This window comes from Caloenas nicobarica, chromosome 11 (genome assembly GCF_036013445.1).
Source record: "Caloenas nicobarica isolate bCalNic1 chromosome 11, bCalNic1.hap1, whole genome shotgun sequence".
Taxonomy (NCBI): Eukaryota; Metazoa; Chordata; class Aves; order Columbiformes; family Columbidae; genus Caloenas; species Caloenas nicobarica.
Window position 1 is genome coordinate 14,839,503 of NC_088255.1, and position 27,950 is coordinate 14,867,452.

Here is a 27,950-nt window from a genome sequence, read left to right on the forward strand (position 1 = left end):
GGCCCAGACACATCCAGCCTTACACTCATCATTCTGGCTTCTCTGTGGAGCCGACAAAGAGAAAAAGGCACCTTGGCAGGCAGTCCGTGCACAGACAGACAGACAGACTCACCAATGCGCTCGTGGAGAAAGCTCCTTTCTCCCTTGCCCTAGAAGGATCTGGTGGTGACTTGGGCTCAGCCAGGAGGCATAAAGATGGATTTGCACATGGGAGAAGGCTCTTAGCTTGTTTATACTTCTATCAGAGTGACAAACTCCTCTACTGGGAAAATAAAACTTCACGCAGTAGTGGAAAATTCATCACCTGTCTCCCAAGAAATTACAATGGACATGGTATATTCATACATGTCAGCTGAGCAGCTCAACTTTACCAAGCGCAGGGTGTTAAACAGAAAATCCCTCTGCTACTCACGCTTTCCCAGTGACCAGCTCTTGATGGAAGTGTTAGTGACAGACATCTGCAGAGAATGATTTACCTTGATTTGGCAACGAATAAAAAGTCTTGAAGACTAAAGATATTTCCCAAGGTTCCTGCCGGCATTTCCTACCCTTTTTAGCTGTCATATGCAAATGAAAACTGAGAAGCATCAGAACAGAGTGAAATGTTTCACCTGAGAACAATAACATAACCCTAGGTCCTCACAGTAAGGGGACTGCCTGCAGAATTTGCTGCTAATGCTATAGGAAAATGTTTCATGAGTTCTTTTGACACACTTCTCAAATAAGATCCTGTAAAGGGAGGAAGACAAGTTCTTCGGTCCTCATATATATATATTTTTTTCTGTACCATTTTAACTTCTCCTCGCCCTTTCCAAAGGGACCAGGGAACCCTTCTGACCATCACGTTCTGTGTTTCTGTCATCTGGCCAGACCCCGGCATGCTCTTCTGCAACACCAGCCGATTTCAGGTCAAGCTCATTTCCAGAGATAGGAATTTGTGCTTGACTAATGCCCTTGTTTGAATTAGTCCACCTTAGGAAAAGAAAAAAAATCAGGTTGAGCTGTATTATTGCCAGTCTTCATGACTATTTTATGTTCTGACATCTGAAGGTTACCCAGGACTGATTCAGGACTGAATCCTAAATCCAGGTTGAAAAACTGAGTCACACAGGTCCAAAAACTAAACCTCACGGCATCCTCTTACACTGACTGATTTCCAAGTTCACAGTCTTTTTCAGAACTCTTTAATCAATGAGTTCTTATTTGAACTTTTATTGACATTATGTTAAATTTTTAAGAGGAAGTTTATTCCGGTCCTTTATCACTGTGGAAACACCAGCTGCCAATGGCAAAGTGACCCAAGAAAGAACCTCTTAGGATTTCAGCAGAAATACCAAGAAACAAAGCACCACTCCTCCAGGGATTTATTCAGTTCAGGGTTAGAAGCACAGCCCAAGCAGATACTGCAGGGAAATCTTGAGAACTACTCAAAAATTTATTCAGAGCTATAAAGAGGCTTTTAGACACAGTGTGTAATCTTGTCAAGGCAGATTAGATCAAAACAAAAGTGATAGGAAGTCTTCCCTGTTAATGTGCAAAAAGCTCTCATTAGTGCTTTATTATTCACTAGGCTTGCACCTCCATTCTTGGTGACTTTGTCAACACAGAGAATTATTAATGTTAAGCCACACTTTTTTTTACAGTACGGAGAAAGAAGACATCTTTAGCGGAGGCAATTTTCAATCACATTAAATGGACACTCGGGTTCTTTGACAAACTGGAGCTGCCTCGCTGCTCCAGGGCAGCACTTTGCTTTCCCAACAGCTAACACCCCACGGCAGGATTTCCTTGCCACCGGTCCACGTCCATGGAGGACACATGAAATCCACCCAGAAGCTCACGTGGGACAGCCTGCCCTGGTACGGTGCAGTGGTCCGGCCAGGCAGCCTAAGCCCAGAGAAGAGTTGAGCAGGGAGCGCAGCCTCCATCAGGCCTGGCCTGCCCACCGCACGGGGATGTGCTTCCTTCTTCTACCTCCAGCCTACCAAAGCCTGTGCCCAAATCTGGGCTGGTGTCCAAGCAGCTCAGACATCCTTAGGGAAGGTTTGGTTCAAACACAATCTCAGGCTTAACATTTTGTGTAGATCTACCCTTGGGATCCTCCTTACTGGCTGCTCAGATATCACCTTTTCTCACTCCCTGGCTGCTCCAAAGAGACACCAGAGATGGTGATATAGCTGGACAAGGCCTCCAGGGATTAAATTATTAACTGATGAGACAAATAGGATTCCAAATTTCTGATATTTATGCTCATGCCTATTACGTTTCTACAAAAAGCCCACGGATCGCATACATACATCTTACACATGTGCACTCAACAAAGAGGAGTCGGACCTCTCACAACACTTTGGCTGAAATCGCTGCCATTTCACAGGTGCTGAGGGTGGAATTCAATATATTGTTGCTCTTTGTTCTGTCTTTGCCAAATAATTGATTATGACTTAGCTAGGAACTAACCAATACACACAGGGAAATAAAGGGAAGCCAAACAGGACTTTTCTTACAGTTTGTTTGTGCTTATTACCTTGCTCTGTCAGGATATCTAACATATTTTTAGAAGTATTGAATTCAGGCAAAGAACACAGGAGAAGAGCATGTCTATGTGATTTCACCACCCCACTACTACCACAGTGGCATTTGAAAGCATCACTGCATTTAGAAGTCTTTTTTTTTTTTAAAACTTCTCCTTTTAAGGTTTATAACATGATGATTTTACATCATTCAGATGCATATGTCCATTTTATTTTATTCACAGGGTACTGGTGGTGTTTTCGTAATTTTTGTTTTAGAGTGGAAAGAAAGGGACAAAATTTTGCCTGTTCTTTTCTTCACTCATTTGAAGCTGCATGCAGCCAGTTAATAATTTTTAACCATTCTTCAGAAAGCGGGAAATTATTTTTCCAATGCCTCCATTCAGAAAAAAGGCTAAATATTTTCACTGAAACAGAAACAGTGCTGGATTAGATCAATACAGGGCCTGCCTGTTACGTGTCTGCAGAAGCAATGGAGATGGAAGGGGAAGGTTCCCATCCCAAACCAGTTTAACCTTTTGAGTTTTGAAGCAGGTCCTCAAAGGACACATGAAAAAGGAAGTTTAAAATACTGCTGGTGAAAAGGAAAGAATGGGGAAACAACAGAGAAGGAAAATCAGGCTGGAGGAAGTGAAGCTGGAAGGATAATGCAGAAAATACATCTAATCACCAATTACAACATGATCTACAAAATAGGACTCCAGTTCTGCAAAGATTTGTGCTTGGGGAATAAAACCTATGAAGACAGCTGGGCTGAACATCTCCCACGACCATGGAGCTGGAAGTCTCAGTGCTGTTCCAGGACCCGGTGTCTCCTCCAGCACAAAGTACTGGGTCTCGCCACCGTCTGCCAAAGGGGAGGGAATTGTCCATGCACGACTGTGCCTCTGGATGCTCCCTCTGCAACATTTCTGCTAGAAAGTAAGCACACACTACTGAACATCCATCAAAGAGTAGTGAGTCCAAGCACAGCTGGTCAGAATCAAGAAATACAGAGAAGGAAATGGAGGAACTGGGCTAAATTTCCAGCTGAGGTACCAAATTGGACTTCAGGAAATTACTCCGCAAGGCCTTGGGTAAATCAGATAACCTTTCCAGCTCTCTGAACATGCCTGAACACAGTATTTGTATCAATCTGACTCTAAAGAAATCAACAGAGCTAAATTAATGATCCCCTATCGCACCTGCAGACCCACAGATTGCATTTTAAAGCATTTTTAGCCTGATAGCTTGGTTTGTTTAAAAAAAAAATGAATCATATGGTCCAATTGCTCTGATTTTGTTTGCAATAATTTGATGAAGTCAGTGTAAAATCCAACAGCAGACCAAATTTTAAGCAGAATAAAATCCCTTCCCATCACATAAACATAGAAAATACAGCTGGACAAGACCACAAGAGACCACAAGACCACCATCTAAAATATCCCCACTGCCCCAAAATGAAATCAATTCTAATTAAACCATTCCCTCACAGTTCACATGCCCTCTCTACTAAACCGTGTGCAGTTACAGCCACGCACCCTTTCTCAGTCATGCAGTTACAGCACCCAGCAAAACGAAGCCGCAGTCTCTGCTGGAATTCCACTGCTATTAATACTTCAGTTCCCCTAACAGAGCTTATTTTAAAAAAAATTACACACAACGTAATGGCTCTGATTTTGTAATTCATCAAAGAACAAGCTTTGCTTTTGGTAATTTCTATTTCAAGAAATGCTGTAATTTCTCTTTAAACAGGACTTATTTTTTCCACACATTCTGTTACTTGTTTGGAATCTCGAAATGTATTTTAGCTCCTTGGGGTAAAGCTCTGGCTATCCATCTCTTAACTACTAATCTGTTTTTTCTATTAAGACAGTTGAGTCTCTCCTCCCTCAAACTTGTCAGCTATACTGATGAGTCATTAATTGATTTTTTTTTTCTCCCTTATTTTTGAAACAACTACAGTAGGCTAAAATCAAGCAAGCCTACTGAAGAATTCAATTAACTTCTGGCTTGTTTGGTAATAAATAGTGCAGCATTGTATTCTGCCACTCTTTATTCTTGTTCTAGTGTCTGGAGATTGCCCAGATGTTTCGTCCTCCACATTTTTTTTTTTTTTTGCCACAGAAGGCTTTTGCCTCCGGGCTGTGCAGCGCTAGCCTCTGCTCTCCTGACTCTAGTTAATCTACACGGCTGTCAGAGCTGTCACATGAATGGTGAATCACGGCCTCTCGCTGCAATCACTTCAGGCCCTGGGGAAGCGCTCAGAGCAGACAGCTGCACAAACCCCCACCCAAGCAAAGTTTCTCCTGGATGAGGGTTTTACAAATCAACTTTGAAATAATCGCAAAGCCTGAGTGACAGGCCCCTGGTTTTTAAATAACAGAAATTTGTCAAAAACAAATTGGTTGTCTTTCAAGCAGACACCTTGTTTGAGTCTTTTTTTTCCCCCCTTCCCTTTGCTGACTTTCCTATTTCCAAACAACAACTGGATCCGTTTTCTTCTAAACAAACTTGAATTACAAAGGAATGTTGTTCTGCTATACTTAATAGATTTGCACATTTTTCTTTCTTCTTTAGTCTTTCCCAGTATAACATATAATCCTTTGCACCTGCAAAAGCTCCACAGACTGCTGACTGCCAAGAATCCACCACGTGACCCTGCTTCCATGACCAGAGATCCTGTGTATAAAGAGAAAGGAAAATAAAAAGTTATTAAATGTTTGAATCTATCCGATCCCCATGTGAGTTAACTCTGAGGATGGGAACTTAAGTGAAAAGCTATTTTTGTGGCATTTTTCAGTGATGTAATAAGCGATTTTTCCCAAGGAACTTGTGTACTTGAAAAAGCAGATGGAGTGAGAAAGATGTCTGGGACTGAGGAGGGCTTGAAGCAAATTGCTTTCAGAGGTTTCAGATGTATGTATTTAAGCCTGTGGCCATGCAACTTTGCAAATATTTTGTGAATTTATTTTCTTTTCGGCAGATAAAACAGTGCAAAGCAAAACACCGAGCGGGGAGGGCAGCATGCAAGAACCATTATCAGTTCAGCCCAGATGTACCAAATACTCCCCTTTAAAACGAACAATAGATACAAGTCCTGTTTGCCCCCCTACTTTTCTTAAACCAACCCTTCCCCTCACACCCCCCAAAAACCCCCATCGTTAAGAAATTACTCTTATCACTCCCATTATATCCCAGAGCAGGTGTGTCTCTGTTTTTCACTTGGCATCATTAGGGACCACACACTCTCCTCCTCCCCACTGCTCCCACACACCATGCTCCCTTCCATTTAACTCACAGCATCATTTAAGCATGCACATTTAAAAACACCACCAAGAATGGTGCCTTCTAAAATACACATATCAAGAACCACATCAAACATTCTGATGAGCAGGATCCGTATCAGCAATGAAAGCCAAGGTGCGTGGGATGATTTTATTATGCCAGCTACGGTCACTGTGTTCTTTCCTCTTCCACCCCGTTCCATCACCCCTTCCCCATCTCCTGAAATGCTTAACATTGGAAGTTCTCTGGAGGAGAGGTTTCTAGTTTATGATGTGAGATCCAGTGCTGAGCAAAAAGGCATGGAATCCACAGCTCTTCTGAGGCCTACCACAGAGAAATCAATAATTTTATTTTATGGCTGTGGCACTATCTCCTCCTTTTTAAAGCCATATTACTTCTATACTATAAAATTTTCTTAAAAGCAACCTGATAGCTATGCTAGGCTGAGAGACTGCTCTCAGGCTCCTGGTCGGCAGTGCAGCCACTTCCCATCGAGGCATGAGAACCGATTTCCCTCATTTGCTGACTCTTCATTTAACACACTGGCCTTGTGACTTGCTTCTTCCAACTTGGCTGGTGGTTATATTTCAGTTGAATGTTTTAAAAATCAAACTGTTCAAGCAACAATGGCCAGCCACAATGTTGCTTGGTATCCTGCCATAGCTAAATAGCTGCAGCTCTGCTGTAAAAAAGCACTAAAGGGATTTCAGTCTCTTTAATGCTAGCCATTCTTTTCCTGGTGTTTTCAGTATGGGCTTCTATTCTGCTGTCACCCACAGCAGAAACTGATTTTCATCTCATAAATAAATAAATAAGGATTCATAATTCTTCAAACCAGTAAGACGCGTTTCTGGAAGGACTTACACTCTTTGGACACACAGTTTTCTTGCTAGCCAGACGTGCTGGATGTGTGCCCCCTAAGACAAAAGGTGCTGCTTTCCAGAGCATCTTGGTATTGCCAAAGCATAAATCCCGCCTTCAAAACCCATTTTGAAAACAACTCAGGTGCTTAAGAAACCTCAAATTGAAAGTCAGGGTTTAGAAATGTAACTTCTGGAGCCACTCGATAAAAACAGAATTACTGTATTTTTTTCATTAAATGTTCTCCAAACATCTATACATCTACAACTAAACCCAAAAAGTCAGACATTACTTCTGATATGCAAAAAAGCACTATGGAAGATCTGCTGGAGGACTAAGAGGAAACCCAGCACATTAATACAGACGCTCATGACTTTGCCAGAAGCCCAGCCTATTCTCAGTCATGATGGGGTTTTATGTTAATGACATTGTCCAAAGAAGTAGGAAAAGGTCATTCTCACTTCTTGGCATGTAGCCCTGAAATCTGGTTTCTGATAAAGCCTGGCTTCCCAGTACAGTTCTGCACAAAAAGCCTTTCCTAAGCAGGGCAAACGGTGATGAATTCCCATCCGTTACGCCTGCAAATTGACAACAGGTATTTGCAATAGTCAAGCAATACAGAAAATGGTTTAGAAGGGTGGAGCCAGGAACAGTTCAATTAAATTAGGGAAAAGGAGAATTGAGGCTGGAGAACAGGAAGAAAATTCCCCAACAGTGAGGTCTAGTGAACAGCAGAGCCAGCCTCCCCAGGGAGGAGAGGAAAGCCCTCTCCTTTGAGTCATTTAAAAATAGACTGGAGAAGGCACTCCAGACTGTACTGTGGGGAATAATCCTGCGTTGGCAAGGGCAGGGTGAGATGACTTCATGCATTTCTTTCCATCTCTGATTTCGGTGATTCACCCAGAGCTCCAAACCTGAATACGCAGAATAGCAAGAGAGAAGTGGGGCAGGAGGACATCATCCTGGAGGAAGCTGGGAGGAACACGTACCACAGGGCCAAGAAGACCGGCAGGATTCTGACCCAAATTCTCTCTAACCACACTCGCACTGCGGGCCAAGCTGATGTGCTGAAGGTCACACATGTTTTCTCTCACAGCCCACAAAGCCACCAATTGACAGGGCTCTGCAGTATGTTGGGCTTGCAAGCTCTTCACAAACACTTGCCTTTGTGCTGTATCGAGCATATTTTTAACAGTACTAACACAGGACAAAGCACAGAACCTATTAGAGGCTTGTAGATATAGGTAATAACAACATCACTGTAAAAACAGGGCCTTGCTCCTGGAAAGAAATACAGGGTCCACACACATATACCCAAAACACCAACTTTGGACAGATTCGCTAGTTATTTGCAGGGATACAGTGCCTAGATCACGCTCTGCCATCCTACATGCTGCACAAATTCAGAAGAGTCACTTCCACTCCAGGGATAACAGTGAGAGCTCAGGTCATGCACAAAAGCAGGTGTCAGAGGCCGGCTCGGAGCCCGCGGGTCACAGCTCCCTGCTCAGGGACCTCCCAGCAGGACAGAAGCACCCGTGTAATGCCTGCAGAAGCCCTGCAACTACACTGCTTTTTCTACACATGCTCTTTCAATATAAAACATAAACCGGGAATCACGAGCAACACGACTGCAACAATTGGATCAGTCTGGTTTCCCCATCACCAAACAGCTCCTACCTGCTCACACTGTATTCCTCCTGCAGAAGGCAGCTGGAGATAACCAGACTTTTCCAGGGCAATACCCATTCCCACCAGTATTCACAGCCCAGGAAAGCAAAACGACAAGGAGCACATTACATGAAAGCGGGCCGCCATGCCAAGCCTGTGTCATGTGTATTCTATTAAGCTAAAGGCTGAATAGAAGACTTTGTTTTCCACTTCAAAGGACCCCATCCCAATCTCTCGCTCTTCCCTTATGAATAACAAATTGGAAATAAATCTTCTGGCTGAAGCGCATGGAAACTCATACATTTGGGGCCCTCTGCAGCTTCCCAGCTCAATCACAGGCTAATTTTTTTTGTAAACACTTTTATGTGATATATATGTAAATCTCGCTGTGCATTGCCGCACCATGTAAAGCAATACAGTGGGTGTATCCTCAAGGGATGGGACACAGTAGGAATCCTGAATGCAGATTTCCAATTATTCACAGGGATAATGTTCGCAGAGAAGGCTCGAGTCTTATATGTGGGCAGAACCTTACTTTTCTTCCTAACCAGACCATTTCATGCTGTCCCATAGGCCAGTGTCCTCTGCTGCTTGCCATAAACATTATTTAGCTCTTTTGATACTGAGAATACAAGGACACCCCATTTTGCTGGGCAGAAGGTGCACTGGAAAAGTCTCTCTTGGGATATACCAAAGGCCTTTCAATCTAAAAAACAAACCTTTGACTAGTTCACGCAACTCCTTACCTCTGTATGTCTGTCAGCTTTGCCTTGTGTTTGTGGTAAAGGTTTGGGGCAGAGATCATCTGTCAGCTTTGTGCTGGTTCTTGGTCTATATTCAGGACATCTAAGCTGTGGTGATCCTGGCAAAGTGCAACACTCGCACCGCTCTCAAACCCGATGACCAGAACAACACCCCAAATGCTGCAGGAAGCATCACAGAGAATGAGACACCTCTGCCTTGGCCTTGCTAGTCTTCAGGCACCAAGAAGCAAGCAGACTTCATGGCATAGACTGAACTTGAGGCCTGCAGCTGAGTAAATATTACAATTCAGTCCAATGATAAGCATCTGTAGTATTTCTATGTACCCCCTGTTCAAGGCAGTGTTCAACTTCATGATAACAGAGAGGAGAAAAACCTCTCTAAATTAATCACATAGATTTGTGTGCATGCGCAGCTCTGCAGACTGAGGAAAGAAAAGCAACTTTCATGCTTGTCTTTGCTACTAGGTATTTTACTTGCAATGTGGCATTCTGCATGGCTGATCCTTACAGATGCATGGCACATTAGCTACAGGAGAAGCAAAAAATTCATAAGCTGATTGCAGTTTCTATACATAAAGTCAAAAAGCATAGAGCCAAACATCCTTCCAAGTGAATTTTATGTGCATATGTGCGGCATATGTGCAGTACATGTGTATATTATCTTGCAGGAAACATGCAAGCCCAAACATGGGAAAAATTCAATGATCTAAGTTCACTGTTGACATAAACGTTGAGACTCTATTCACACTAATAGAGTTGTGCTCGCTTATGCCCGTACTGAATTTGACCCTAGATTTAAACCCACACAAATCCTAGATAAATTGAGAGAAAGAGAACAAAAGTCAGCCTACATGCAACAGCGTATTTTTCATGTTAAAAGCTTTTCACTCCCTTTTTCTCCCCATGTAATACTGCATTGATGTCTGTGATCCATTTGGATGTAAATCAAAATGGATGTGCTAAAAGCCTGGTTAAAGAAAATGTCTTCAAAACAGCGTTTCCATGGCAAGGCAGAACATAATATGCCAGCTACGCTCAGTTTCCATGGCACAAAGGTCCATATATGTCTGGGGAGGAAAATGCACTTCTGAAAAATCACTTCAAAGTTAGGACAGCTTTCCTTGAGCATCTGCACTGCTACCGCCTGCTAATAAATCTGTGCTTCATGCAGGCTTGTGTGAATAAATTACATGGAAAAACTACATAAGTCTTTTAAGGTTCTTCAGCAAGAAGCAAGTATCTGAATCGAATGATGAGCCCTTCACGCTGATTATGTCTATATCTACCAGACACCATTGGCAAGCTCAGCAACTTCCAGAGAACCGCTTGTGGTCTAGGCATGACCAAGAGCATCACAATCTGGCTCTGTATCTACAGACTGCGTGAGCCTGTTCTACTCCTGCCGTTTTAAATGTTGCATTGATGATGCCAGACCATCTGACTTTCTCAAATGTGTCTGCAGTGCTGTAAGTAACGATTGCATTTGTTTCTTCCTCTTTGGTGCAGATGGCATATAGCATTCCTTCAACTGTGCTTCAAGAGTGTGTGAATGACACTTACTGTGACACTAATAAAGCGAGGGCTGTTTGCTGAACAGCTGTTGGGTACATTGTTCTTTTGTGAGAAAAATGCAGCCGTTATGCTAATGGCATGCACACGCCACATTGGCCACAAGTTACATCACGCCTTGAAACGCCACCGTGGAAATCTGTTTTCCTGATACAGCACCTAAGCAAATGGCAGACACGTTAGAGCTATTTAATGGTTAGGACTTAATCCCTAAATCAGCCCGATCGTTACTCAAAGAGGGAGCGAGGTATGGTAGAACACTTCCACTGCCTGCAAGGAAATGGGTTTAAAGCTGGGCCTGGGTTTCATTTACTCTTATATGCAGCTGAGCACAGCAGAAAAGAAATACTAGACTGCTTCTCCAGGAAAAAAGGAAAGCTGTCACCTACCTATAGAGCAGGGAAAGCCATTTTAGGCCAAGTTTGGCTACATTCCTCTATTTTCTACTTACCCTGTTAAACAGCAACAGATTTGATTGTAAATTTTAGGAGGGAAATAGCATGTGGTTTATTGTTTCAATGGTCAAGTTATAAACACGTATTACTGCTGAGAACCTCAGCTGCCTGGGCAGAAGCATTCTGTAAACTTTTCATTCTTATTAACTTTAAAAATCAGGTGCAATGAGCTCCAACCAAGATTAGAGTCCTTGCCCTCCACGGAAACTCCCCAAGCAGTCTTTGCACAGCACGCTTCAAGAGATGTCTCAAAGGCACGTCTGCACTGACAGCTACAAGCAAGGCTGAGCCCACCCTCAAACCAGGATTATTCACACATTATGCTGTCTATACCAGTCCCCAGAAGTTGAGCTCTCTGGAGGTCAAACTAACAGAACCAAGCGAACAAGTACATGTCCAATGCCTTCATGTAGATCTGTAGTCGAGTCTACCAGGAGTTTTCCCAAGCTCTGTTCCCCTAACACAAATGCCTTGTGCCTGGGGCGATAGCTGAGCCTAAACACAAAAAAGGGACTGAAGGAAGTGTAAGCCAAATCCCATGCCTGCTCTCCATTGCGTGGGCAGAGCCCTATTTAGGAACAACATGGAGAACTTCTGTTCTGGTCCAACCAACCTTCTGCTGCTGCTGCTCAGCCTCACAGAGGAATAGTTGGACTCTCTTTACTGTGATGCCCTGCTTATTTCACAGGGTGGAAAAGTGCCTGTGCATATTCCTTCAAACCATTCTCTCTTTCTCAAGCCATGAAAGCATTCCTCTCCTTGTTCAGCATCTTACACCACTATCACATACCACCACAGCCATTACAAAATCCCACAAGAGGGACCTGCCCATGTATCTCACCTCCATGTCTCTAGCTGTTGCCTCTGATGATCCGACCAAATATCTCTCCTTATAAAACACCTGTTAATTGCTAAAACTTACAGATCTGAGAGACCTGTCTTATTGCTAAAGCCAATGACAAAGAAAAAACACATGGGCTCACTGTAGGTTTCGCCCAGCAGTAAGACAAAAGAGAGAAATCTGGGCCCCACTGAGTGCCAGAAGAGCCAGGACATCACCTTGAGCCTGGTCAGCCCAAGATTTTTATCTTTCCTTGCAGGTCCTGGGCCCGCAGAGCAGCACGGTCTGTGCCAGCCCTCCCAGAGAGGCTGCGTGCGCAAGAGCAGGACTTGCCGGCACACACGGTCTGAAGGGTGAAGTCAGCCGGACCCTGACGTTATACAGTCTCAGCAACAACCAAGTGTCTCATCTCAGAATCAGACGTGTCTAATGAAAAAGACAAAAGGTTCCCAGGATAGTAGGTTTGTTTTCCCTCCTTAAAAAAACAACCAACCAACCAAAGAACCCCTTATTTTTCAAGTCTACTCATTTGAGAACTATTTCCTCCTGTCCTGCCTGTTCCTTCTCTCCTCACTGGCTACCAGAGCCTTTACTCCAGACATATAATACATTTGGTCTATAAAGAGAGCATTCTCTATGTACAGCTGTGTTGGAGTAACTCTCAGAAGCTCTGAAGTGCAGCCAACATGCAGAAAAATAAAACCCAAGAGGACTGAGTCTTATTTCACCTGAGATGGGTTTATCTTACAGCACTGTTCTCTGAGGGAGAGGACCATTTCCACTCAGACAAAAGCAGCAGGCACTTTTGACAAGATGTTTCTGGACTCAAACCTAACCAGAGGCTCCTGATTTTGTGGGGTTTTTTTAAACTCTGTTTTGTTGGGGGGAAAAAAAAAAGGATGCTCTGCATTCCTGTAGTATCCCCACAGCAGAAATTGAAGTTGTCTTTTTTCTCTGTTAAGTCTAAAAGAGAAAATTATGGGTTAAAATGCAACATGAAACAAATGATAAATAATTTATGCACTGATGGTAGGTATTGAGATATGATGATTAGAAGTGCTGAATAAAGTGCCTGAACAGAGCAGAATAGAAGATCACACAGAAGGGATGAACCTCACAGTGTTACAGTCATATAAGTGGAGACGACACAGCCCTGGCAGCAGGTGAGAGTGAGAGCTGCACCAGGCTCCCTGGAACCCACAACAACTTCATGCCAAATATGCGGCCCTCTAATTTGAAATTCCCACAATGAAGAACACATACACAGTATTTCCAAACCGAGTTACAGAGGCACCCTGGAAATTCCAAGGCAGCCTACAAGGGGGCTGTATCTTACAATGTTATTCCAAAACTTGAACTGAGCAATGTGCTCAGGTGGCACTGAGGAAGCACACAACTATGTTCTGCTGCCATTCTTCAAGGCCAGCTGGCTTTGAGAAGGGATCAGAAGCACTAGCCCCACCTAAAAGAACCTAAACCTGATCAGACTCCCCAGTGCTAATCAGCCATGGTGCTCCTCCGAGGGCTGGTGGAGTCAATGAAATATGAAATGCTTCTTCTTGTCCTGAACTCTGAGAAGACTTCAAAATTGTTTTAGCTGCAAGGCTAAGAAGACAGAGAAGCACTACATTAACTCACCCTAGTAGAGAATTACAATCTCTGTCCTGATATCTGATACCTCATAGCACAGTTTCCTTCTCCCCTTTGGTGTGTATCAATAATCTGTACCTAACTCGAAATATGGAAAAATTAAGAACTGGGAAGAGAAAGGACATTAGGTGTACAATGTAGCATTGGATGCTACCTACATCCAAAAAATGAGGGGGTTTTTGCTGTTGTTTTTGTTTGTTTTTTATTAAAATCACCATCATTTCTTTACTGTTGTTTCTTGAGTCACTGTGATCCAAGAAATTAGTCTATTGACTCTTTCTAAACTGTGTTCACCTGAGCAATTTGAAGTAAAGCCACTATTTCAAGCAGTATCTATTCCATGCTAATTACTGCAATACCCCCTTTTCCAGCACGCACAGTGTAGGTAACCTTGTAGTTCAGTAATCTGTACAATCTTCTTCTAACTTAGTTTAGTGCATGATACCCAAGTTTACTCTCATATAGGACAATTAGTCTACATTCACAGACAGAAGAAAGCTGTGCATGTAAATATGTGGCTAAAGTCTGCTGAAAGCATAAAGAATAATCATAGCAGCTTGGAGTAAAGCAGACACAGAAAATGGGATACAGAGACGCCTGATTTGCTGCCTACAACAAGCCTTTATTAGGCTTCTTTAAGCTTAATACCCTGCTGCTGGCTGCAGCCAGCACATACATGAAGAAAAAGGAAACTCTTCTTCCATGTGCCTCACGAGCCGTCTTCTACAGTGGGAAGATATTTTTCCTCATTTTTACAGTGATTAGCTTTTGGGGGGAATTATAAGACTGAGTCTATCATCCCTCAGCTTACATAACTTTGTTCTAATGGTTTTAAAAATGACACAGCCATAGGACTTGTATTGTCCTCCTTTGCGAGATGATCCACACACATCATACACAACTGCTCCCGCATTTACTTTCTCAAGTAATCCCATTAATACAGTGCAGAATAGTCCCTCAGGCATTATCTAACCAACAGCTTCAGTAAATTCTTCTGTGTTGAGGCTGCACACTGCTTGTGTCTTGTCCTTTGCACTTCTACCTCTTCTTAATTACTGTCTCTTCATGCACCCATGAGAAGTCCTACCCTGAATCATACTTCTATTGATGCTACTGGCCACTGTTGATGAGATCATAATGATTTTTCTCTTTTGTTGTACTGTCAGGGCAATTTTTTTAAGAGGTTCATTCAGACCAACAAAACGTAATCTGTTTTCACTGCCTGGCTTTGATGTGACAAAGCTCAAGTTCTCTCCGTGTCCTGAGCCAAAGCAACTGGAGTATGCAAGACTGATTTTTGCCATTTTCTACTCTGGCTTCCACAGAATATATCGCAACTGGTCCATGGAACAAACTAACTCAGTTTTGTTTCTCTTCAGATCTGCACTGGCCTCTTTAGATTAAACACCGTGTCTCATCCTAAGTGACTCACTCCTGTAGCTAGCTGAATTCAGTCTTCTTTAAAGCCCGCAATCTAAACAATACATTTTATTGTCACAGCTACGTGGACATTAGTTAAAACAACTTTACATTCTGAAAACAGCTACACAACATTACTGTTTTATGTGGTTTTGGCAAGAAGGCTGTACTTTTTAAGCACTGCCACCTCTTGCTCCCAAACACGGCTGCCGCACTAACAATTAGCAGGTCAGGCCAGTATCACTGCCCAGGAGTTTACAGAAAGTCATTCCTCGACACTGGCAGGGAAACAGATTCCTAATAAGGCAGCCAAAGCTGCCCTGTGCAACGGAACGATATCCAGACACCACATCAGACCAAGCTTGTGGAGTTCCTATGGAATCCTCTGCAAAACACAGGTCTGTTCTGGGAAAGCTCTTCATGCTCCTCCTGCCTTGGGACTCCCATTTATATTTGACTCCATGAAGCCTCTGGATCAGGGGTGCCAAACTCATTTTCACTGGGGGCCACACCAGCCTCGCAGTTGCCTTCAAAAGGCCAAATGTAATTTTAGGACTATATAGATATAACTACTCTGATGTGGCCCCTGGTGAAAATGAGTTTGACGCCCCTGCTCTACAGGCAAACATTCATACTGTGGGCTTGTCCCTCCAGAACAAACCAAGCTACTGACACACAAGGGGACAAGCTAATGACCCAACCAAGCATACAAGGACCGAGGAGAACATAAGCCCTCTTCCCTCAAGAGAAGCAGCAAGGAGCAAGGAAGATCACCACTGGTTCCCACCCTTCCCAGTACCTCTGCCCAGTTGGGGTCTCAGTGCCAAGCTTTCTCAGAAGTCCAGCACCCTTAAGAAGAAGAAAATTATTCTCTCTCTAGCTCCTCTCTTATAAATATTATATTTTTGCTACAATGTTTTAATGCTCTGCAATAATTTTCTGTGCTTTCAAGTCAGGATCTCAAAGCACCTGAGAAAACCCTGACCTTTCTGTAATCTTTTGCTGTGAGTTAAAGGAAAAAGCAGAGAGACAGCGAAATTACATGACTTCACATCCAACTCTGTGCTCAAAAATCTAGACGCTGACTCTGCCCATGATAAACAAAGCAACCAGCTAGTGGGAGAACAACACATCATTCTAAAGACTGCACTATTAGAAGATCATCCAGTTGACACCTTCTTTAAATGACCTTTGAAACAGCGCATACACTGCCAATCAAAATAGCTTGCCAGTGATGCACTGAGAGTCTCTCCCTGCCTATAAACCCAGGCTAAATCAGTTTTCTCTGTATCATTTGCAATTGCCTCTTACCTCGAGGACTGAAGTGCTAAAAAAAATTAAAATAAAATTAACAAAGAGCCACAACACAAGATGGTTCCCACCTTAATCAGTAAAAATAGCTAGGGTCGCAGATGATTTCTGGCATGCTGGGGAGTAAAATTTAGACTTCATGCCACATATCAATGGTTAGATGTTCCCTGTTTTTTTTCAGATATTCAGGCAAATGATCTTCACATGCACAGGTAGGCCGGTACATACATACTGATTCTTGGATGCAACCGTAATTGTGATAACCAAGTTAGATAAGTTACCATGGATAGCCTATGCAAAATGTATAACATATTTCTATCATTAAAGGGGACTTACCTTTAAGGACTCCCAGAGAGGAAATTGTACCAGAGAGAAAGGAATCTGGAGAGGTGGGAAAAGAAAAAAAAAAACAACACAACATAATGTTACAAAAGCAAATTAGGTTGGCACATTCCTTGACTGACTAAATTAGGAACAGTTATTGTTCACTCAGCAAACTGCAGCTTATTACATTTACAAATCTTTAAGGACACTTTATGTATGCTGCCATTCAATGACTGGTTTCACTTTGTTTATCACATTCCCTGCTGAGAGGTTAATGTATCGTTACCAGGGTGGCCTAGAAGAGCAATAAGCAGTATGATCTAGTGCAGGGACACGCTTGGTTTGATGCTCAGCCAAGAAAGCCACAAGGATGGTTCAGGAGACACTCCTGAGGCCTGGCAAAAAAAAAAAAAATCTTCAGCAATACACACTCTCACAAATACTGAGCAGAAAACAGTTGTGCTGCAACCAGGGCTTTGCAGTTTGGGCATCAGATGCAGAGAAAAACCTTTCCTGAACATCTCCCAGTGATCTCACATTAACAATCTCCCCAGAGAACTAAAGCAGGTTGTGAAAAGCTACCACAACCCAAGCAAAATCCAAGGGAGATGCTTGGTGGTTCTTTTCTCATCACCTACAACAAAAAGTTCTTCTGTCCAGCAACAGCCCGTATCTCTGTCTAGGCTCATTCCTGCTGCCATGTGTCCCCAGCAGTGCCTGTGCAATTCCAGCTCCTTTACAGATTTTGCCCTGATAAATACCTCGTGACCAACTCTCTTAACACATGGGGGAAAAAGCAAACATACATCTCCATCAGCTCTGCAGGCTGTGCAGGGCTAACACATGGAGTAAGTCAGTTTTCACCATGAACAGAGTGATTCTTTGCAACAAGACACATCACATTCCACGTTTGCCTTCCCTTACAGTTCTGTCCTCCTCCAATCTCTGCACTAAGTTCTTCTGGCTCTTCCTCTTCCTTCACCACTCTGAAAAGCCAATATCCACCTCAGGTATCAATCCTGCTTTTGCTATCTCCAGCCTAGGTATCTATCTCAAGATATCTTGGAAGAAGGATTCCCTAGGAAAAGAGCAGCCTGTGCCAGAGTTGCCCTACAGCTGTATCTGCAGGTCTGCTTTGCCCCTTCCTAAATGCTTCTGCAGTTCTTTCCTCCACCTCAGCCAGCCAGCCCCAGTTTCAAATCGTCTTCCGCGTATTTATTTTCTTCTACTTTTATCTTCCTTCCCTAAGCACGATGCATGTCAGATCAGTTTCCCCCTTATGTAGGCTAACTTTGTAGTTTATGCATCACTTTATTAGTCTCAGAAAGCACTTACGCAGCTTTTGCCATGAAAAGTAGTACATGCTCAAAATGTTCTTTGTAACATGAGTGATTTCAGGTTAAAAACATTCACTACAGAGATATGAACAGCTTGTTAAATCCAAATTCAAGCTACACAAAGGAATCTGAAATGGTACATCCATTCAACATCACAAGAGTTAAAGAGTATTGTCTGCTTCACTGTGTTGCAACTAATGATTAATAAATGAGTCTATTAAGTTAATCTGCCAGGCAAAACTAAGCTTGACAGACACCTGCCACAGAAAATTTGTTATCTATTCAGGCAGGAAATGGCAGTGAGAAGAAATCAATGTCACTGCTGTACATTGAGCTGACAAACTGAAATCTCAGAGGAAGTTTGTCATCTTGAACAATGAGCAATATCCCTGGTGGCATCTCAGAGCCCCACAATAAAGGTCAGACATAGCTCTTATTTATCAGGCCCTTGAAACTCTAGTGTAGCAATTAAATTTCGTTTTTAATACTGGGTGAAAAAGTCCAGCTATTTGACAGTAATGTGTGGTAATATATTTACAAGAAGATATATATATCTCCGCATACTGCTGCATCATTGTTGAATTGGAGTTAAATGGCATGATTTCTTTACAATGTAAAATGAAAAGCAACATAATCTTCTATTATCTAGACCAAAAAATAGAAAAAAATTCCAACAATACCTACTACATTTGCTTCGCATTTGTGAAAAGAGAGAAGAGGAAACACTCTGTATCCAGCTGTACACCAAACAAAACAAGCTTTCAAATAGTCTCCAAGTTTTGCTTTTTTTACGCCTGAATGAGTGTTAAAGTTATGCAGCTGTTAATAAGACAACAAGGGAAGCTTTTGGCATAAACCCTTTTTTATCTCCTAGCTAGAAGCATTTCAGTCAAGGAGGAAATTTGTTCGTGACTGCTGTTTGATTTTCAGGGGTAGTGATGTTTGCTTTCCGTGTCCTGCTCAGCGGGGACCAGAACTGCATGAGGATTATCGGCTTCACTTTTCCCCGTGTGCCCCACGAGATGCTGCGACACGCAGGCTTCCAAAACAGCCGGGAAGATTTGGGATGTACGTCAGTGGGACCGGCACAGCCACTGGGCAACCTGCTCTCTAAGATGCCTGCAGGATAAGGGCCCAAACATTCCTAAGTCACACTTCAATAGGGTTTGGAAACTTGTGAAAAAACAAACTAGGAAGCACCACCAACAAAAACAAGCAGAGCAGCACCTTGGCTTGCACCAAGAAGATCCTAGCAAGAGGTGTCCTCCATTTCTTACAGTCATCTATCGGAGCCTATTTGACAACATCCTGACTTTAAAACAAAAGCCACACAGGCAATTTCATGGGCACTGGAATGAAAGGGAGTCTGGCTTCCTGCGGATTTGGGGTTTGTCATCAGATTCTCTGAAGCCAAATAATTTCCAAGCCGGTTTCAGCGATCTTCCCACAACAGGGACCTCTATCACATTTCCTCTCGACATCTATTCCACAGCCTCTGTTGAAAGTTCCGTTCCTATTGCAAGCCTTTCCTCAAACCCCTTCATCATCTTTATTCTCTCCTCACACTCATATCTTCAAGAAACTTATAGGAACTTCTATTTCTCTTTGCAGCCTCTGCCTTTCTGCCACATTTCCGCGGCCAACACGCCGCAGGGCTGCACAGGCCGCTGTGCGCCTGTGTGCGCAATACCCTGTGTGCACAAGGCTTGTTCCCTAAGAGATCAGACTAAACAGCCCACACCCAAAAGCAGGATTAATATATGCAAAAAGAAATAGCTGTGCAAGGGTAACTCGCTCAACAATGAAAAAGCCTTTAGATGGCTTACTGCTCTTTATTCCTCTACCACGACAGACGTGACAAAATCTCGGAGTCTGGGGATACTTCTTAATTTGCACATTTACAGCATTTCATTCCTTTTCATATTTTGCTTTTTAGAAGAAAAGCTCTTCAGCAATGAACAGAATCACATCCTGCCAGGCAGCAATATTTATGCCTGAAATAGGCTGAGGCAACAATAAAAATGTGGTCCACACATGTGGGTGACTTTCTGCCAGCAAATATGAAACCCTGGCGAGCTCCACCAACCTCTCATTTGACGTTAATATAAAATAGACAGAGAATACCAGCTCTCATGTCTGGCCCAATGTTATATAACTGTGCTGTTTGTTCAACAGAGTCAACTCCTACATACACACACAAAAAAGTTTGAAGCCCCCATACAGCTGTAAATCATTATTCTAAAATGTTTTATAGGTCAGTGAAATTATCATTTACTCTGGTCACTGTAGTCCTTAGCACCTGATGCCTAACTTAATGAAATGAACGTTGCAGATTCTTGTTTCTACAGATCTACTTAATTTTCCTGACACAGATGGATTTAAAAACATTATTTTTAATAAGTTACTTCTAGAAATAGTTGCACTTCACAGCCAGGGCAACAGATACACACTTCTCCACTTCTAAAAAAAATACCAATCTGCAAGTACTGAAGATTGACAACAGAGCAAAAGTCCTCCCACCAAATATTGTTTAATTAAAGAAATTTAAGGAGGAGTTTAATAATAACTCTTTGTAACTACAACACAACATTCTAAAGTAACTCAAAATTCACACATTCAATATCTGGTGCTAAATTGCAAACTGACATTGTCCAAAAGGAAACACAGCAGCCAGGGAGCAAGGAGAGCATGCTGAAGAAATGGCAAAGAAGGAGGGAGAAGAACCACAAGAAAAAAAAAACCAAAAACCAACCTCCTCCTCCCCCCAACCCTCATCAGTCCCTTCAGAACTGGGATTCCCTTCCAAATATGAGAATTCTTTCACACAAAGAGGAAACAGATGTCCATGGCTGGAATTTGCATGTGGCTTTATTCTCTTCTAGGATACAATAAAACTACTCTTCTTCTCATCCTCCGAGCTAGAAATTAAACAGTGGCATGTCATGCATAGTCCAGCTGTGCTTTCTACTTCCAACCTTTATTAGCAATATATTTAAAAAGAAGAAAAGAGAGAGACAGAAAGAAAGGGAGAAACTAGAAAAGCATAAGAAATGAAAAACCATGTGGTATGTGTTCTCAAAACAATATAAAACCTACAGATGTTCTTAACTAATCTGTGGCACATGTTTGTTTATTCAGGTTTTCCCTGTCTCCAGTTCAGCAGGCTTTGCTCTCCAGAAAAGCTATCTGTTTTTACAAACATTACAGTAAATACTGAAGGAGAGATTGGCATAAACAGCCAGAGGAGGAGACAGGCTCACCTTGTAAGAGCTTTCTCAACATCCCTGAAATTGTATCTCCATCCCAGAAACTGCTCTCACCCACACCTCCACTGTTCCCTACGTTAACAGCAAGGGGAGAAAAGCCCATGGTTATGAAGAGGATTTTGACAGTACTAATATCACAAAGGCCACCAGCAAGAACACCTGTTCACTTCAGGGAGAACGTACCGCAGCTGTCACAGAGCAGCTCTCAAACTTGCACCTCACTTGTCACTTGCACGGACTTCGACGAGGCTCATGGAGATGCTATCACCACTGGAAACTGGATTTACAAGGAGATCTCCACCTCGGTGTCTGAGCTGTAGGTGCCAGACTGTGCCTTCTTCATTGTAATTATAAAGAAAAATCTAATAACCCATTTCTGAGTATCAAAAAAATATACTGGTTTCCAAGAATACATAAACCTCACATTTCAGGACAGCAATCTTCCCTTTATCTAAGTTCTTTTTACATTTCCTTTTTTTTTTTTTAAACGGCTTCTTTATAAAAGATGGTTCTTTTCAAATAGGTTCAAACTACAATAGAATAAAACAACCCTGTCTGCCCACTGGAGTTAACACTAAAACATTTACATTAATAATCATAGTAAAGCTGGTTCAGTGTCTTGTCCTCCTAAAATTCTTCACATGCTTGCCCAATACATCTGGATTATGATAAACTGATGTTCCAGCTATAAATATACTTCCCCCATGATGTGATTCGATAAAACAGGATGAAATAAGGTAAGTTTCCCCCCCAGCCCTGTCAGAGGTCACAGCAGACACCATTATGAAGACCTGTAGCTTTCCACAATACTAAAGGTGAAGGTGTAGAGGAGCTCGGCAGAGCCATCATCCATGGTATACCCCAAAGCTGACAAAGCAGACTTATTTTCTTGCAAAGCTTCAATTAATACTGCCTTCCTGATCATCCTTGACAAATTGCAGACTCCACAAGGAACCCAACGAAGGTAATTTGTAATCTTAACATGAATGACTGTCAAAGCCATCAGCCATGTTCCTGCAGCTCCGAGAGATGAAAGGTGTGAGCGTGGTGAAAGAATGGACATGTTTATATGTTAAATAAATGATGGAGGGCTTTGTTAATAAACACTGATGCAATTAGAAACAAAACCCTTCAGGCAAGTATGACAGCATTGGGTTATCAATGTCCAGAGAAGATCTTCTCTTGGCTCTATTCCATAAGGGACACAGTAAAAGACCAAGTTCACATACAGCACCTTCCTATAAGACCACACGAAGCCAAAGAGGTGGAACCCCATGGGAAGCGGGGCCATCAATGGTAAAACTATCAAGTTGCATTTGAAACAAACAACTTTTCACAGCTCTTCAGAGTTGAACCCATGGCTCTGCAGCACTGCCAGAGGCAGAGAAACGACATTTAGGGTGGTAGAAACACAGGTCTCAACAGTGCCAAGAGTATCATTAAAACAAAAGGTTCAGATCATGCACCAGCAGCCACCTGAGGTAATCAGCAATTCCCTCATTTTCAAGCAAATAGCACTAACCCTGTGCAAGCTGGGAGAACTGCAAGTTATAAATGGGAAGAAATACAAAATTCCTTAATTATAATCATTATTCTGATTCAAGCATTCAGTAGCCCTCAAATAAATATTTGCACTGTGCTTCCTCTGTTTCCCCAGCTCTAAATCCAAAGCATTTCCACTTGTCACCTACCATATGCCAATGTTTGGAAGTAAATTCTTTTCTGAGACAAAACATTATGTGCCCCACAGGGTTGCTTCATTTGGTTACAAACCATTCTAACAGTTGTTCTTTGGACCTGTGTGGCAGAACTTCACATACAACAGCACTTTTTTTTAAACGGCACCACGCACTTGTTATAAAATTAACATATAATGGGCATTATGTAGAGACAAATAAATAGATTGTATGATGCATGGAAAATTCTATCCAGTTTTTCCTCCGCTAGAAACAGCTTTTATGATACCAAAAAAGAGTTTCTGGAGGGGCAATGTTGACTAGTAGAGGTGAAAGACCCAGGCACAGATCCAGCATGAGTGCATGTTCCCAAAACATGGGGAGAAGAGAAGCACTGAGGCAGATGCACAAACTCAATGCAGGCTGGATTGATTTAAGAGTCTGAAGATCACAGAGCCCTAACTTTGTATGAGACAGACCATCATTGAGCTATTGAAGGCTCTTTTCTCAAAGAAACAATATTAACAGCTTTGAAAAGCTCTGCCTTTTGCACCAGCCCCTTACTTTGCTGAGAGGACAAAATAACTATTAGAAAATGCATAGTGTTAGCCACAGAAGTCAATCTTATTAGACTTCAAACAGTAGCTGGACTGACTGGCTCCTTATTAGAAAAATAACATCCATGTTCTCCCATTTTCCAACAAACAAGCACTAAAGGAGATGCCCGTTTTGCTATTCCTTCTCAAAAACAACATATCAGAAAAATCCTCAACAAGAAAATGAATATGCTGACATGGATTTGTACATGCTGCTTTCAGGGTGCAGATAAAAATCTGGTAGGATAAAAGATGAGTTTAGCAGCTCTAGAAGAATGAAGGTATTGTTTAACAGGAAACAGATGTATGTCAGATGGCAAACTCATTAAAGTGTCCCATCGTTAAAGGAAACGGGATAACAACGAGCCATCTGAAAAAACCTGAACTGATCAGGAAATACACAAGCCGCAGCTAATCTCCTATTTATTGGTAGGTAATGCCTTTAAGTCATGCACATGCATTGAGTTTAGGACCATGAAGGACTAATCTTTGTTCTCATGAAAAAAACATAGGAGCAGAACCCTGGAGCATGGAGCATTTCTGGAAGAAGTCTTCTGAGGAAAAACCCTAACATTTGGAGAAGCTATTACAGCAATACGTGGGTGCGCACACACACGTGGTTATGTGCTGCATTTGTAATGTACATTTTACATACAAGTAACATTTTTAATGTAATTACAACAATGCCTTATGAAAGGCAACTATCGGTTGAGATCCTCCAAGTACAAACATATGCAAACCTAATTGAAGCAAAAAAAAAAAAAAATTCTAGGTAGACACTGGACTGACAGATTTGCAGTATCACAGAAGTTGAAAAATTCCTCAAATAAGCATTTTGCACAAGATAAAAGGACCCGAGTACGAGGAATTAAACAAGCAGCATGTTTGATTCACAAGGCAGGTGGATCTGTGGAGAGAGTGAGAGTTGCTTCATCCAGCAAATATTCAATCAAAGAAACTTGACAACAGTGCAGGTGTAATTGCACTGACATCAGCACAGGAATTTGCATCCTCAGAGTAACAGCCACAAAAAGTTAACAGACTGGAAAGAAACACGTGATTCTTGCTTCCTGGATGTATCTCAGCCTATAGCAGTTTTGTTATAAATGTCTTGTTCCTACATTATGATTACAAACATAACACAGCAGCTCTCACCATAAAAAATAAATACATCTCTCTCCAGGAGATTTCTGAATGTCACTAAAAAAAATTCCAGGGGAAAATCCATCTTTGCTTTTGCATATGGGCCTGATCCAAGGTTCATTGAAATCACTGGGAATTTTGCACACGTCTTTGACAGTTTTTGGATCGGGACCTGTGCTCAAGGAGAAGACAGGAAAGGGCGGATGAAAGGGTTCTAGCGCAGAAGGATCGACTAATTCAAATGCCACGGTGTCCTTCCCAGGATGCACAGACTCACACTCACGGTGAGAGCAGGATCCAAGATGTGACCTTTTCCACTTCTTAAGCAGGAACTGTGGCAAATTTGCTGGTTTTGCAGAAGTGGACACAACAGACCTACTAGTATTTGACCCCAAACTGTGTACATTTAAGTACAACAAAGTCTCAATAAAGTTAATGCAAGCTAAGCAAATTCTTTTGAATGTCCTACCAAATATGAACTTTGGTGTTCTGCTGCATCAATAGCCCTGATTATTTGTTAAGGGTATTGCTGTGCATTTGCCTTCTGTAAAAATTAAAACAAACAAACAACCACCAAAACCACACCAAAAATGTAGAACAAGACAAGTAACCAAATGCTGCTTTAAACAGAACACGCCACGGATACTATAAGAAAACTACTCCATCGAGACCAGTGCAAAACAAACATTAATGGAAGAACTACTATAAACCACCAAGTTGAAACTTCTTTCTTTGAACTGCATGATCCATGCAGCACTGTTTATATATCTTACACCATTATCTCCATCATGTGGCAGAGAGAAAAAATGCAGATAATTGTCAAATTTAGTAAATGCTATTCATGTAAAGATATTTTACTTATCTTACACACATGTATACACACTTATGTGCATACACATCCAAAATTTTGTGACTAACTCACAAAACGGGGCACTGCTAAGCTTTCTTCTGTGACTGCTATTTGCAACTATTTAGGAGCAGTCATAGCTGCATTGCACAGTGCAGTAAAAGAAGAAATAGCCTTGTCCTGCAAGGTTCTCAGTCCCAATGGGTGTCAATGAAACAGCGCTCAGGGAAAGCCCCGGGGACGGCTGGGTGGGCCGGGGTGAGTGGCTGTCACACAGCAGCCTGATGGCCAGGTCAGTAGAGGTGGAGTTAAAGGACTGATCTTCACAGCCTCCTTTGAAGAGTTTGCCGCGAGTGTCCTCTGTCAGCGTTGGCTGAACAGGAGTTGGCTCTGCAAAGCACTAAAACACATGTCCAATTTCCCATCTCTTTACAGAGAAGCAGTTACATGTGTCCTGAAGTCCTGTACTGAATAGTCTATCTTGTGTGCCTGAACTAAGACTGCACTATTTTCTCTCCCTCACCTACCTTTTTTATTTTTTAATAAACAGTTGTGTTGCTTTAGCCCAACCACAAGACAGGGTTTTGCAGAAGTCACTGAGTGAAACAGCTATGTTACATCAGGGGACATAATAGCTTATGATGATCCTCTCTCTTAGCTTTTATGTATTAAAGCATGAGCTTTCCTGAACGGCAGCTACAGTTCCACAAACTTTAATCTGATTCTACATTACAAAAGGCATAATCTAAACCCCATTAAAGTGATTTGAAAAATCACAACAAACATTTGATTGAACCCAAATGAACAGTTAGACAACGCACGTACAGATACAGGAAGGATGGTTCCTTTATTATTTTTTTACCCGTCTATTTTTTTTTTTTTGACAGTTTAACCAATTCTGCAGACCCTTTAACTATTTAAACAGGAAGCCCCCTGGACCCCTCAGACCTCCCTGCGTACGCAGCTGGAGAGCTGCTCTGCTCCTAATGGAGCGTTTCTTTCCCCCCCAAGGCAGCAGCTGTAGGATGTCGGGCTGGACACTGCAGGGCCACCTGGGACCCGCTGCCCTCCCAGGTGTGGGCTTGCCGGCTCGTCCGCAGCAATCGAGCCCCTGGGAAAGCCAAAAGCCGTCTCGCTGCCTGCAGCCCCCACCTTCCTGCCTGTCAGCGAGCTGGGAAAAAACTTCAGGGGCGGCTGGCTGCGTGCAGAGAGCGGGAAGGGTTCGCTTTCAAGAACCTCTTTAGAGTTTCCTCAAAGGAGTTTAACCCTGCTTGCACAACAGCACCACCATTGTAAAAACTGTGGAAATAAAAGCCATTACTCTCCAACGATTTGTTTTAACCCATTTAAGGAGAAGATGCTTTCACCATAAGCCTTTGAATTAATTTGCATGTCTTTATACAGCCACATTTCCGTCCACCTAACCACAATATTAAACCACAAAGCTAAACCAAAACAACTTCCCACACTCCGTTTACTCAGCCTGGACATGAGGAAAGTGCACCAAACTACAAGAGCATGGGAACAGGTTCCAGAGGAACAAGGGTGCTTTGGTGGGCAAGAACTAAACAACTAGAACATCTCAGACACACACAAACCCTTATTTTCTTCATTTGCTCACCCTGCAGGGCTGTCCACACATCCCAGCCAGCTATAGGTTTGGGCTATTCTTGATGGGAACTGAACTCCAGAGCACCAGCTAACTCTTGTTCTATGAAATCCTGGTTAAAGCTGTGATCAGAGAAGTAGACACTATTAAGTTTCCACTTTAGCAATATAAATCATCCCCTCCATGCTTGGCTAAGGACTTAAGAACATGCTTAACTTTCACTGCTGCTGAATAGGAACAAGATTGTGCTTTAAAAACATTAAAGACCAGACCCAAACAAGTTTTCAGACTCTATACTCTTCTTTACGCTCCCAACTTCCCATTAATCTTAAAGCTCTCCCAGAGTTGGAGCTGAGCCAAAGTGTTGTGTTGAACTGACGCCTAAACAAAGTTTTCTGCTAATTTGGTGCTGCAACTAACGTGGTGAATGAAGAGAAAAGCCAAAGAAAATAGTCTAAACTTTTCTGTGGGTTACTTTATATATACGATAAAGAACTCAAAGCGACCCCAAATAGCCAACAGAGGATAAGCCAAGGTAACAACACAACTGCAGCTCCACCAAGAGATTTTAGCATCACAACTAGCAGCAGAAAAACCCAAGCAGTCAATGCAACTGCCAGGGCCCACGACGGGATCAAATCCTACCATTTCCAGCACGTTCCTCTCTCATGCAGCAGGTCTGAGCACAGCATCTGTTGCACTGATGGTCCCTTTAAGAAACGTCCTTCTGTGGAAACCATTGACACCAAAAGGAGAAAGCCAAATTGCACACCCACTGCAGCGTGGCCTCTAGAGGGAAAGGGATGAGAAATG

General features: G+C 42.4%; 1 protein-coding gene across 1 annotated transcript in view; it reads right to left on the reverse strand.

The window, feature by feature from the left end:
- Positions 1-27,950, reverse strand: part of SLC25A26 (solute carrier family 25 member 26) — an 86,179-nt gene that overhangs the window by 9,544 nt on the left and 48,685 nt on the right. Inside the window, exons 6-7 of the mRNA XM_065642304.1 lie at positions 16,676-16,720; positions 5,123-5,192 (exon numbers count right to left, since the gene is read on the reverse strand). Of these exons, the coding sequence (XP_065498376.1) occupies positions 5,123-5,192; positions 16,676-16,720 (115 nt within the window). The remainder of the gene's footprint in view (positions 1-5,122; positions 5,193-16,675; positions 16,721-27,950) is intronic.